We start from the raw sequence: 11,831 nt of genomic DNA, 5'->3' as shown, positions 1-11,831 counted from the left end.
ACGCCCTTAAAAGTGAAGTTTAGGTTTAAAATGTTTGACTAATTAGGGTCTAATCTAACCTAAAACCGATTGACTTGAAATTATGTCCAAATATTAAGACAACTAATTTTACCTACTCTGAGATAAACAACAACCATACAATTATCTGTTGGAAATTTGATCGTTGAGGCAAACATTTACAACTCATATTTCTGTTGGAAAACTTGAAATTGGCCAACAAAATTAACATTCCTCATGTTGTCATATTATTTATTTGTGTTTGGTCCAATATCTAATTCTTTATGCGTTGTTAATTACACCTGCTTATATGGCAAGCCAGCCTGTTGTCGTTTCAACACTGATTTTCCCATTTTTCTTGGATTAACCACCATAAATTTTTTATTTTTCTCATTTTACTTTCTTCCATCACCTTAATCCCAATTTCTAGGTTTTGTTCTTCTTCCTTGGTTGCGGATTAGGCTTTGATCGCCATGAAATCTTGCCAAAGGTACATCTTCTAATGGCGGTGTTTCAAAAACAGTTTCTGCATTTTTCTTTGTCATATTTTGGGATTGGGATTTCTTTTTTTTATGTGATTATATAATTTGACAAAAGAATTCCACCATATCTCAAATTATTATGTTTTGTTCATGAGATTAGGGCCAATGCTAAGGGTTCCATATAAAACTCTTCCATATGCTAAATTAATAGTCTTTTCCTTGTAGATTTTCATGGAGAAGAGTTGGAGAAATTAATGAGGACCCTTTTTTTGGGGGGTTTTTTAATTCTTGTCATGCAAAATGTATATGCATTCTGAATCAAATACACACCAGAACTAGTCTCAGTAGTATATTTTGGTTGCCTGACAAGGATTTTTTTTTTTGTTTTTGTTTGTTTTGTTTAGATGTTTCTGATAAATCTGTTCCCATTTTGCTGTGCACACTCAAATGGGAAGTTGCTGTTCTATGGTAAGTTTCATTGTACAAGGAGGACAATTCAGAAAAATGATAGTGTGCTTCCTCATTGGCCTCTAAGATCAATGACCTTTTGCTGCATCATCTGAGGAAATGCTTTGATTCTTGCAGTGCTCCGGACATAATAGCGACGAGGATCATTTTGAGGGTTGTCTTGCCAGTGGAAATGTGCACCTTATAAAGACCATGGAAAGTTGGGAGGCAAAGTTATCAGAAGCAGTCAAGGATGGCAAGATTGTAAGTTTCTAGTGTTCTTTTCTAAATAAAGTGGGTTTTTTTTTTTTTAAAAGAATCTGGAAGAGAAACATCAGATGGAACTTTGAGCACCAATTTCATCATCTTTCTTATCATGAAGCCTTAGCCATAACATTCTCACATGTAGTCCTCCCTGCAGTTTATTATACAGAAACCCCAGCAAACCCTGCCAATATTTCGAATTAGCATTTTAATTAACAAAATCATAAGCTACATTAAAGCTATTTTTTGTCTAATTAGTCTTCAGAAGGAACATTGTTCAAACTAGTATTGTTACCAAAGAAAACAAAAATCCTTGCTAAATCCAGCATGCCTAATTTTCTCTCATATGAATACGACGTTCTTTATCGAACTGTGTAACAGGTTGTAGCAAATTTTAGTGCATCGTGGTGTAGACCTTGTATAATGATCGCACCAGCCTACTGTGAGCTTGCTGACAAGTATCCTTCTATCGTATTTCTAACCTTGGATGTCGATGATCTCGCTGTAAGTGAGAATTATTTCTTGTTTGTCACATAATCTGCGTACTAACAGAGAAGTATAGAAATGCAGATTCCGATGAAATTTTCGCTTCTCTTTATTCTGATCCATATAATGTAGCAATCGTTTGATGAATGATGCTTCTTCTTTTTTTCTGGGGTGCAGGAGTTGAGTACTTCATGGGATATAAAGGCCACTCCAACATTTATTTTTCTTAAAGATGGAAGACAAGTGGACAAACTTGTTGGAGGCAACAAGCCAGAGCTCCAGAAGAAGACAGCAGCTGTGGCTCATTTAGCAACCAAGTCTCATAGTTGACTCTTTTGTGATGATCATTCTCTTTTCTTTTTTTCTTTTTTGGTTGGGATATTAATCTCATGAAAATCAATCTGGTCTCAACATGTAATTAAAATGATGTCCATGCTAACTGGTTATCAAATCATTGCATGGTGAAATATCATCATATCAGAGAATTTTGAGATCTTCTGTGCGCATGGTCCAGATACAGGAGCATTGGATTTCAAAGCAAAGACATCAGATAATTAATATCTGTTTTAGGATAAAAGAAAACCAAAAGTTGGGAACTCAAAACAGAAGACAACTCTTGACACAGATTTTCCAACACACAGAGGCAACTCAGGTTAAAGTCAATATTAAACTCGATTTGCAGGCTACGAAAAATGATAAGATAATAGCATTCAGACAAAAGTCAACATTATGGAGAGAATTTCTAAGGAGCATGAAGAAACAACAATATATACATACAATGATATACATTTCTTGTGTGTCAAGATTGCTCGAACTATGCATCGGTTCAGCTTTGACAGTTGAATGTATCCTCCTAGAAGGGAACCGGTGCATCGATCATAAACATCTAAGGCAGCATAGAAAATAAAAATTGACTTACAGCAAAAGACAGGAAGAGACAAAGAGATGGAGAGAAAACTTGTCCTTGTCCTTGTTCTTGTCCAGATATTAAACCCCTCTAGCTCTCGGAATTAACAAAACAGAGGATAAACCAATATCCGAACTGGCTTTCAGACAAGTTAGCCGTTAATCACAATGGGATTTTCTTGAAATTCTAGCGATGGAATATCTGTCAAAGTTACAATCAAAACAGGGGAACATCCGCCCCCTTGATCTTCTTAAATAATCGCTCATTTCCTTAGCAAACCCTTCTTGAGTTCCTTTCACTCAGCCTCGAAAAAAACACAACTCCAGCCATGGCAGATGGAAAAGAATCCATCTTCTCATCTCTTGACAATGCCAAAACCCAACTTTACCATTACAAGGCAATTGTCATTGCTGGTATGGGATTTTTCACTGATGCTTATGACCTTTTCTGCATCACCGCCGTCACGAAACTTATAGGGCGCCTTTACTACTATGACCCTTCTACGAACAGTCCTGGTGCTCTGCCTAATCAGATCAACAATGCAATAACTGGGGTTGCTTTGTTTGGAACCCTAGCAGGGCAACTCTTCTTTGGCTGGCTTGGAGATAAACTTGGTAGGAAAAAAGTTTATGGTATCACCTTAGTCACCATGGTGGGCTGTGCTCTGGCCTCTGGCCTTTCCTTTGGCTCCTCTGCTCAAGGTGTTGTTACAACTCTCTGCTTCTTTCGCTTCTGGCTCGGATTTGGGATTGGAGGGGACTATCCCCTCTCAGCTGTCATCATGTCCGAATATTCCAGCCAAAAAACCCGAGGCGGATTCGTTGCTGCTGTGTTTGCCATGCAAGGAATTGGCATATTGGTTGCAGGAGCTGTAGCCATGCTTGTGTCCAAGGTATTCTTGCAAGCTTTCCCAGCTGATAAGTTTAATGTCAATCAAGTGCTGTCTACTCAGCCAGAAGGCGATTTTGTTTGGCGGATTGTGCTCATGTTTGGTGCTGTCCCAGCTGCTCTGACCTTTTATTGGAGATCAAAAATGCCTGAAACTGCAAGATACACTGCCTTGGTTGAAGGAGACCATGAGAAGGCTAAAGCAGATATGGCCAAAGTGCTTGAAAAAGACATTCCTGTTGCTGCTGTCAATGGAGATTCTGATTCCAAGGTCCTAGTTGATCCTAACTCCTCATATGGGCTGTTTTCTAGGGAGTTTCTTAGGAGGCATGGCCTCCATCTTCTTGGCACCTCCAGCACCTGGTTCTTGTTAGACATTGCCTTCTACAGCCTACAGCTCACTCAGAAAGATGTTTACCCTGCAAGTGGGCTTTTACCAAAGGCATCAACAATGAATGCAATAGAAGAAGTGTACTTGCTCTCCAAAGCAATGCTGTTAATAGCACTTGCTGCAACAGTTCCTGGTTACTGGTTTACTGTCTTCCTCATTGACAAGATTGGAAGAAAGCCAATCCAGCTTGGAGGGTTTTTACTGATGTCAATTTTCATGGCAGTTCTTGGATTTAAATATGGGGTACTTAGGGGAGAGAAGTGTGAGGACCCAAATTCCACCTTGGACTTCTGCAACGGTCACACTAACTTGTTCACCCTTCTCTATGGCCTGACCTTGTTTTTTGCAAACTTTGGACCCAACAGCACAACTTTCATTGTGCCGGCTGAGCTTTTCCCGGCAAGGTTCCGGTCCACGTGCCACGGTATATCAGCAGCAGCAGGAAAAGCAGGGGCTATACTTGCTGCATTTGTGCTGCAGAGTTACACTCATCAACTCAAAGGCATCCGGAAGGCAGTCATAGCGCTTGCTGTGGTTAATTTGCTTGGTTTCTTCTTCACTTTCTTGGTGCCAGAAACAAAGGGCAGGTCGCTTGAGGAGATTTCTGGAGAGGACAATGATCTTGGAGGCAATGGGATCACAGCCATTAGCAATTCAGATGACAAGGCAACAGAAGCTACCAATGTTGACAATGGCAAAGACAAAGTTGCAGAAGCTGAAATGGAAATGGTCTAGATGTTCTGATTTGATCTCATTTCAGGAAATTACGAGTGTGTTTTTGTGTTGTGTCAAATAAATTGTCTCTCCCCCATTGATGGGGTTTATAGTTACCATGTTAGAGCACATTTTTCTCACACACTGTCTTTTTGGAAAAATAAATAAATAAATTTCCCAAGTAATTACTTGTAATAAGGCCTGACCAACAGCAGCTGTGGAGTTGCAGGGATGAAATAAAAGGTAATAATAAATAAATGTGATTCTCTTCCTTTCTATTAATTAAACTTGTACCACTATTTACAAAGTGAAAGTGTATCTTCAAGGGCACTTCTGTCATTTCCATCAAATTATTAATCTCCTCTACCATGGTTTCCTCATCACTTTTCCCCCATCAAACATTCAACAAAGTCACACAACAGTTGGCAGTGGCACCATGTGAAGTCATTTTCACAGGGCTTTTGGTATGCTGCACACGGTGAAATTAGTACGTAGTAGGCAGTCCTAACCCAAAAAATATATTTATCTTCGGAAACGGTATAAAGTATAATTTTAGTCTTAGTTTAGGCAAAGCACCACTTTTGATCTCTATAGTTTCAGTTATCGTAATTTTAACCCATACGGTTTAGCATTCAAGCTTGTAGAGCGACAAGTATAGTTCTCAAATGTCTTGTCCAACTAATGAACATTATGTATGTTCTTATTCCCTTGTTCTGTTATCAATGGTTGCTAAAAAGAAAAAGCACAACCACATATTTATATATATATATTCTCCTCGGCTTTCTAGCAACTATTTAAGCCCACCATAAGCTGCTGCTTTTACAAGGAAGCCGAAAAGCAAAAATGGGGTGGAGAAGAAGGGACTGTGGTCACTGTCCAAAACATACACCTCAGATGGTGGCCACCTCTTTATCATCGAATCTTGTTGCTCTGGTTTTACGACATGATCATGCAACGTTTTCACGTAAACACGAGGCACTTTCTCAACCTCGTCCTTCTCCTCAAAACGGGCTGTCGTTATTGCTAGGAGCGGTCCAGGCCTCAACAGCATGGCAGCTAGTGTCGAATCCTGAGAACAAAAGAAGGCTTCTAATTAACATACACATGAGTTATGCTATGATTAATTTTGTGATTATGTGAAATGCCTGTAATGAGATATTACTTTTTAGCAAAATCCATGCATGAGTTATGCTAGGGTTAATCGTTCACGCTGTACGGGAGATTAATCTTAGCAAAATCCTAACATGTATGTATATGAGACGTATATTCGCAAGTACATCAATGATGTGAAGGATTGAATGTGATGCGATGCACATATTGATGACCATCCAATTTGCTTCAACAGCAAAGCGAAAGGACTATACAAAAACAAAGTGCCGAGTGCCCACCAACCAACCACCAAAAACAAAGGTACAGATACATTTAAAAGGCTGTGATCAAGGGTTTATTTATATACCTCTTGAGGACTCATTTGGTATATGATTTTCCGTTGGAATTCTTTCTTGACCATGGCGCTTGTTGGAGGTTTATTGGATTCCAATCCAAACCCTAACTCATATATGTCACCAAATTCAGATAAATCAGGCACCCCCTGTTTCACATAAACATTATATAATAATTATAATCAGAAAAATAATTGGTCCCATCTCAATCATTGGGGGCTAGATTGAAATGTATAGTAAAGTATATCATGCTGACAAAAAAAAATGCCCAAATTATTGAAGATATGATTGCTTTCTGATAAAATAAAAAATAAATAAATTACTGAAATTACTTAACAAAATCTAATTAGTTTGCATTTGTACTAATTTTGGATAATTAATGAGACTAAATAGTATAATTAATGTTTTCTTAAGAGATAATGCCTGGCCTAACAACTATTTTTGTCTGTGAAGACAGTTGGCAGCCATGAGCCATCTTTCTCTGCATTTCACACCATTACCAGCATTGGGATCTTACAAACTGAAACAATCTTTACTAATTTCCAACCAATTCAAGCAGCCAAGCTGCCATGCATGGCTGCTCAAACTTATTTCCCATGTCAAATTTTCTAAGAACATGATGCAATTCAAACGAATCAGATTGAGAAAAAAGGCATTAGGGAAAAACAGTAATTACATCTTTGATATCTTGATCAGTTGAGTAGCCAAGTTTCAGCATTGTTGCTGCAACATACACTGCTAATCTGATTTTCTTTGGAAACATGAGAGTGGCATGGGTTACACTGAGCCCTCCAGCACTGTGCCCTACCAATATTACCTGCAAAACAAGTTACTTAAGTTGATAAAACAATCCCCTAATACACGTTTCCAAATAATTAAACAAAGGGAAAGAAAATTAATCACCAAACCAAAACAAGACCTGTTCATTTTCAGGCAGAGCAGACAACAAGTCCAGCAGTGGCTTGTTGTAATCGTCAAAAGAAAGGACTGAATTCGCATCGGATTGGTCGATCCCCGCGCTTTTAAGATCAACGCAAGAAACCTTGTAGCCTGAATTCTCCATGAGGCATCTGATTTTGTACCAACACCAAGCCCCTCCACTTATGCCATGAACCAGCACAAAGTGATCAGTCTTCAAGTTGAAGGTTACTTGTGATACTTCCTTCAAATTGTTATTTAGCTCCTCTACCATGGTTTCCTGCTCTCCCTTTTCCAGCATCAATGCCCTGCTTCTCTTTCCCCACTCCCTCTCCTCCAAGCCCTTGAGTTTTTTTTTTCTGCCTGCCCACTTCTCTCTCTCGCTCTCTCTCTATATATATATACACGGTTAGTGGACTTGAAATACTTTAATTAACTTGCTGCTGCAGGCATAGATTTTGCTTTTGTTCTAATCCATGCGCTCATTCAAATATACATATACCTATGTACATGAATAGTATGCACTCGGATTTACCATTTACATTGCTAAAAGCATCACCAGTATGTCATATTTTTGGAGCAACCAAAATCACATACCACTTGGCAACCTATGGAGTCACTTTCACACAGCTTTTCGTGTGCTGAATTAATATGCTAGACATGTTGAAGTAAATAATTAAGGGCAGCCGTCCTAACAAAAAGATATCTTTGGAAATGGAGTTTTTGTCACTGCACAGGAGCAGCAACAGACATTTGTACCTCCATTACGGTTTAAAAATGATCTGTCGGTTATTTAAATTTTATTATTTTGCTAATCTGAAACCCAAATTCTCTGTTATTTAATTCACGCATTGCTCCAGGCCAACAATATCCTGGGACCTGGCTAAAAAAAAAAAAAATTTATCTGGACTCAAATGTATCAATCAGCCAGTTGTTTTCCCCTCATGACTTTTTCTTCACATATAAAATGAAGAAACAGACACAGACAGAGCTGAAGGAACTTTTTTCCATCTTTTCCCATCAGTCCTCTTGACCTGCACAAAGTTGTGGTGAAAAGGAAACTTTTTTTCCCAAGGTAAAAAAATAATTACACTCTTGAGTGTTTGGGCCTCCAGGAAGTTAGGAATTAAGGGAATGAAAAGATTAGCTATAAAAAGGCTAAAAAGGTATGTCATGATTGAGCAATTACATTAGTGTCTTCAAAGATGCATTTTTCCTGGAAAAAGATAAACAGAGCAGGTGGCAGTCATTGGGAAGTGAGCCTCTGGATGAATGATGTAAACATGTATATATATAAAGATGAGTAACTGCCAGCTCAGACATGCCAATTTGTACTTACAAAATACTTGATAAATTAGCTAGTTGAAAATAATGCTCAACCCAAGTGGAGGGGAAAGAAAGGACATGGGAAAAAAAGACTCATGGAAGCAAGCAAAGCGGAGAGATTTTAGGTGAAGGGTAGCTTTCATATACACACAAAGACTTTGGAAGTTTTAGAGGGAAAAGAAAAGGTCATTTGCTTCCACTTTCACTTATTCCTCCTCGTAATAATAGAGTCTTGAATTTATATTATGATTTGGAGTTTGGAGTGCTTTAACATCAGATAATTGCTGTTGGTTTAAGTTAATCGCATGTTACTCAAGTTGGCTAGAGTGAATGGTTCCCATTCTGCATCCGAGTTCAAATCTCTCTCCTCATAATTTGGATTAAATTAAAATATAGTGTTTGGAAGCATATGTCCTTGATTTGATATGCCAGTTAATTGTCTCTTCCAAATGAGAAACTGGCAAGCACTAAAACCCCAAAACCAAACGCATCACCCCTTTTTTTTTCTTATATGCACTTGCTAGCTAGTTGGCTGAGAAGACCAGACCATTTCCATGATTGAATGGGAAAGCGAAAATGACATGCTTACTGCCATTTGATCTTGACTTTAAATTTAACTGGGAACACGGTTTCCTGTGATATATCATATATGTGACGGACCTTCTCCATTTTCTGAAGCAATGAGTTTTCCATCATTAACATTGGCCATTGGCCATTGGCCTCTTAAAAATTCCTGGAGGTGATTATTTATTGAAGCAGGAGATTTGACTTTCCGTTGGAAAAGGGTGACTAAATATTATCTCAACTTGAAAAAACTTCTTTGTATAAATTAAAGTTATTCAAAGTCAACACCATTTTAGTTTACTTTATAAGATTCTCTATGTATAAACTTGATCCTCCACCATACGCATGTGGCTAAAATAAATTATTTATATATTGCCATTACCAAAGGCATAAAGTAGACTCACTAATTGGAGGAGGAAGATGTATAAGGCTGATAAGAACCGATGTTTATGTTGTTAGACTGTAAATATATGAACTCGGGCAATAATTTGTATCGGCAATCTTAAAGATCAATGTGATGCATAAATTTGCATGAGCCAGCAAAGGAGCTGAGTTTTTAGATTAAATCACGATTTGGGTAACTATAAAAATTTTGTTTGGACATTTTAGCATGCATATTTTTTACTTTTTGATCATATGGAACGTGCATCTCTGAGAGGCAGCTGCTGCATGCATATGCAAAAAGCCTGTCGTTCTTTTTCGCACACAAAGTTCTTGATTAAAAAAGAAAATGGTGTTGCAGAGTTTGCCCCAATTTTTATGCGGTTGTGGATTTGGAAGATAATATTATTGCCCCCACAAAATTAAAGTTCTCTTCCAGAAAGGATAAGTGGTGAGTCCACGTTTGGTTGTCTCCATGAGTGCGTGCGTGACAGTGCTCTTGGATTTCCACCGCTACCAGTTGCAATGTGGGAAATGATGCAAATTCTAGTTTGTTCTAGTATAATATTACAATTTGGGTCTGAATTAAAGAAAATACTTGGGCGACATGATGGATACCTTTCTAATAAATAGTATATTATATAAGGGATTTTTAAAGAAATATTCCCTAAACTTATATCTTAATTTTAATTTGTCATCTTAAAGAAAAATTTAAGAGAAATATCATTTTAATTTTTCAAAATCCATGATTTGTCATATGACTTTAACACTGTCCAATTTTCCATACCTTTTAAGAGTATTTTAGTCTTTCCATTTTCAAGGAAAAAAAAGGAGCGAAAAAAGAGACATATCTCTCCCTTTCTCCCCCACCCCAACCCCACCCGCCCCCAAAACACATTGCACAGGACCCCCCCTCCCCCTCTCTCTCTCTCTCTCCACAAATTTTCAATATGCAAATGGAAAAATACCAAAATGAAAAAAGAAGAGGAAAAATGTGGACTCTGTTTGGGTGGGCTGAGGCAATTTGTGTGTGGGAGGGTAGGTGTTCCATAGTAGAGAGAGAAGGAGGAAGGGGCTGTGAAGAAGGAAGGGTGAATGGATTTCAAGGTGGGCGAGGTTGGTTGGAGCCACAGGTGGTGCACATGGGATGAGGGAAGGTGAGATTTTTTTAAATACATTTTTTATAATGATTTTTCTATTTTTAAAATACTCTTGAAAATGGAAAGACTAAAATACCCTTTAAAAGGGATGGAAAATTAGATGGTATTAAAGTCAGATGACAAATCATGGATTTTGAAAAAATTAAAGTGGCATTTCTCTTAAATTTTTCTTTAAGGTGACAAATTGAAACTGAGATATAATATTACACTTTTGGTCTGAATTATGGAAAATACTTGGGTACTATCGTCATACCAATTTGCGATGTTACTAGGCGACATGATTGATACTTTTCCAATCAATAGTATATTATTAATGAAAAAAATACATATGTTATATCATGAATGAATTGTAACACCACATAACAATGTCACGATCCTACAAAAGAGTTCTCTTAAATTAACCAAAACCAACTTGTCATTACCAATTCATTCATATTATAATGCGTGTCTACATATAAATAGTCACCACACTGAAGAAAAAGCATAGCTTTGCCAAAACAGCCCAAAAGTAAAAACTAAGGGACCGTTTGACAACCATTTTAGTTTTAAATTTTAAATTTTAATTTTCAAAAACTGAAAACTTGTTTGATAACTAATTTACAGTTTTCGAAAAAGTCAAAACTGAGCAAAAGTTATTTGGTAATTGTTTTCAGTTTTCAGTTTTATATGAAACTTAGAAATGGAAATTTTAAGGGGGTAAAATTGTGAATTTGAGATCATAGAATGAAAGTGCATGTTACAAAGAGTTCATAATATTTTCCGGTGAATTTTTTGGAATTATGATGATTTTTTCTTTTTGTTAATTTTAGATATGTAATTCTCGAGGCTTGGACTGGGTCCGTGGCCAAATGCAAGAATCAAGCTGCCGAGTCGAAGTCGAGAGGTCCCAAATACCAATTTTTTATAACTAGAGTTAGGGATGGACCCAGGATTTTAAAATTGGGTGGGGCTAAATTTAGGTACTCAACAATACCATGTGATTTAATTGATAACAAATAAAAAACAGTAAGAACAATAAAATAAATTACAAATCCTATTTGATAATTCATACCTCATAAACAGAAACTAATGCCCAAATTGCAAATCTTAATTGATAATTCATGAGTGTCAATTGCAAATCCTAATTGATACTTCATAAACTCCAAAAAAATCCTCAAATTAAAGCATCAAGAAATTGAGAGAAGCTTACATGACGAATATGAGCTTGGTTCACTTGAATTAAGTCTTCAAGGTGAGTGCAGTAGCAACAAGAGCGTTTTTTTTTTTCTCTCTAATGCGAGGGTTGCTTCTTCTTCTTTATTGACTAGGAGAACTAGATGAGGTTAGGTTATTTAAATTGGGTGAGCTAGGATTTTATTTTTTTGGCTGGAAAAAAGAAGCCACCTGGGCTATAGCCTAGGTTTGCCAAAGCTAGGATTTTAATTTTTTGCAGGAAAAGAGGGGTAAACCTGGGCTCCCAGGTTT

The 11,831-nt window shown here is 37.3% G+C and overlaps 3 protein-coding genes across 3 annotated transcripts; 2 read left to right on the top strand and 1 right to left on the bottom strand.

Moving 5' to 3' along the window:
- The first annotated feature begins 198 nt into the window (after positions 1-198).
- On the top strand, positions 199-2,195 carry LOC110768955 (thioredoxin H4-1-like). Its single transcript, XM_021972837.2, has 5 exons — positions 199-487; positions 884-947; positions 1,065-1,190; positions 1,572-1,694; positions 1,854-2,195. Exons 2-5 carry the CDS (start codon positions 927-929, stop codon positions 2,004-2,006), a joined length of 423 nt encoding a protein of 140 aa, XP_021828529.1. The 5' UTR covers positions 199-487; positions 884-926; the 3' UTR covers positions 2,007-2,195.
- A 672-nt stretch (positions 2,196-2,867) lies between these two features.
- LOC110768945 (low affinity inorganic phosphate transporter 8-like) lies at positions 2,868-4,987 on the top strand. Its single transcript, XM_021972825.2, has one exon. It carries the CDS (start codon positions 2,912-2,914, stop codon positions 4,595-4,597), a length of 1,686 nt encoding a protein of 561 aa, XP_021828517.1. The 5' UTR covers positions 2,868-2,911; the 3' UTR covers positions 4,598-4,987.
- A 244-nt stretch (positions 4,988-5,231) lies between these two features.
- Positions 5,232-7,395, bottom strand: MES17 (methyl esterase 17). Its single transcript, XM_021972827.2, has 4 exons — positions 6,938-7,395; positions 6,695-6,835; positions 6,033-6,167; positions 5,232-5,645 (listed from the first exon to the last, which is right to left on the bottom strand). Exons 1-4 carry the CDS (start codon positions 7,235-7,237, stop codon positions 5,367-5,369), a joined length of 855 nt encoding a protein of 284 aa, XP_021828519.1. The 5' UTR covers positions 7,238-7,395; the 3' UTR covers positions 5,232-5,366.
- Positions 7,396-11,831: the final 4,436 nt, after the last annotated feature.

Source organism: Prunus avium, chromosome 2, assembly GCF_965620075.1.
Source record: "Prunus avium chromosome 2, drPruAviu1.hap1.1, whole genome shotgun sequence".
Classification (NCBI taxonomy): domain Eukaryota; kingdom Viridiplantae; phylum Streptophyta; class Magnoliopsida; order Rosales; family Rosaceae; genus Prunus; species Prunus avium.
This window is presented reverse-complemented; position numbering and strand designations above follow the sequence as displayed.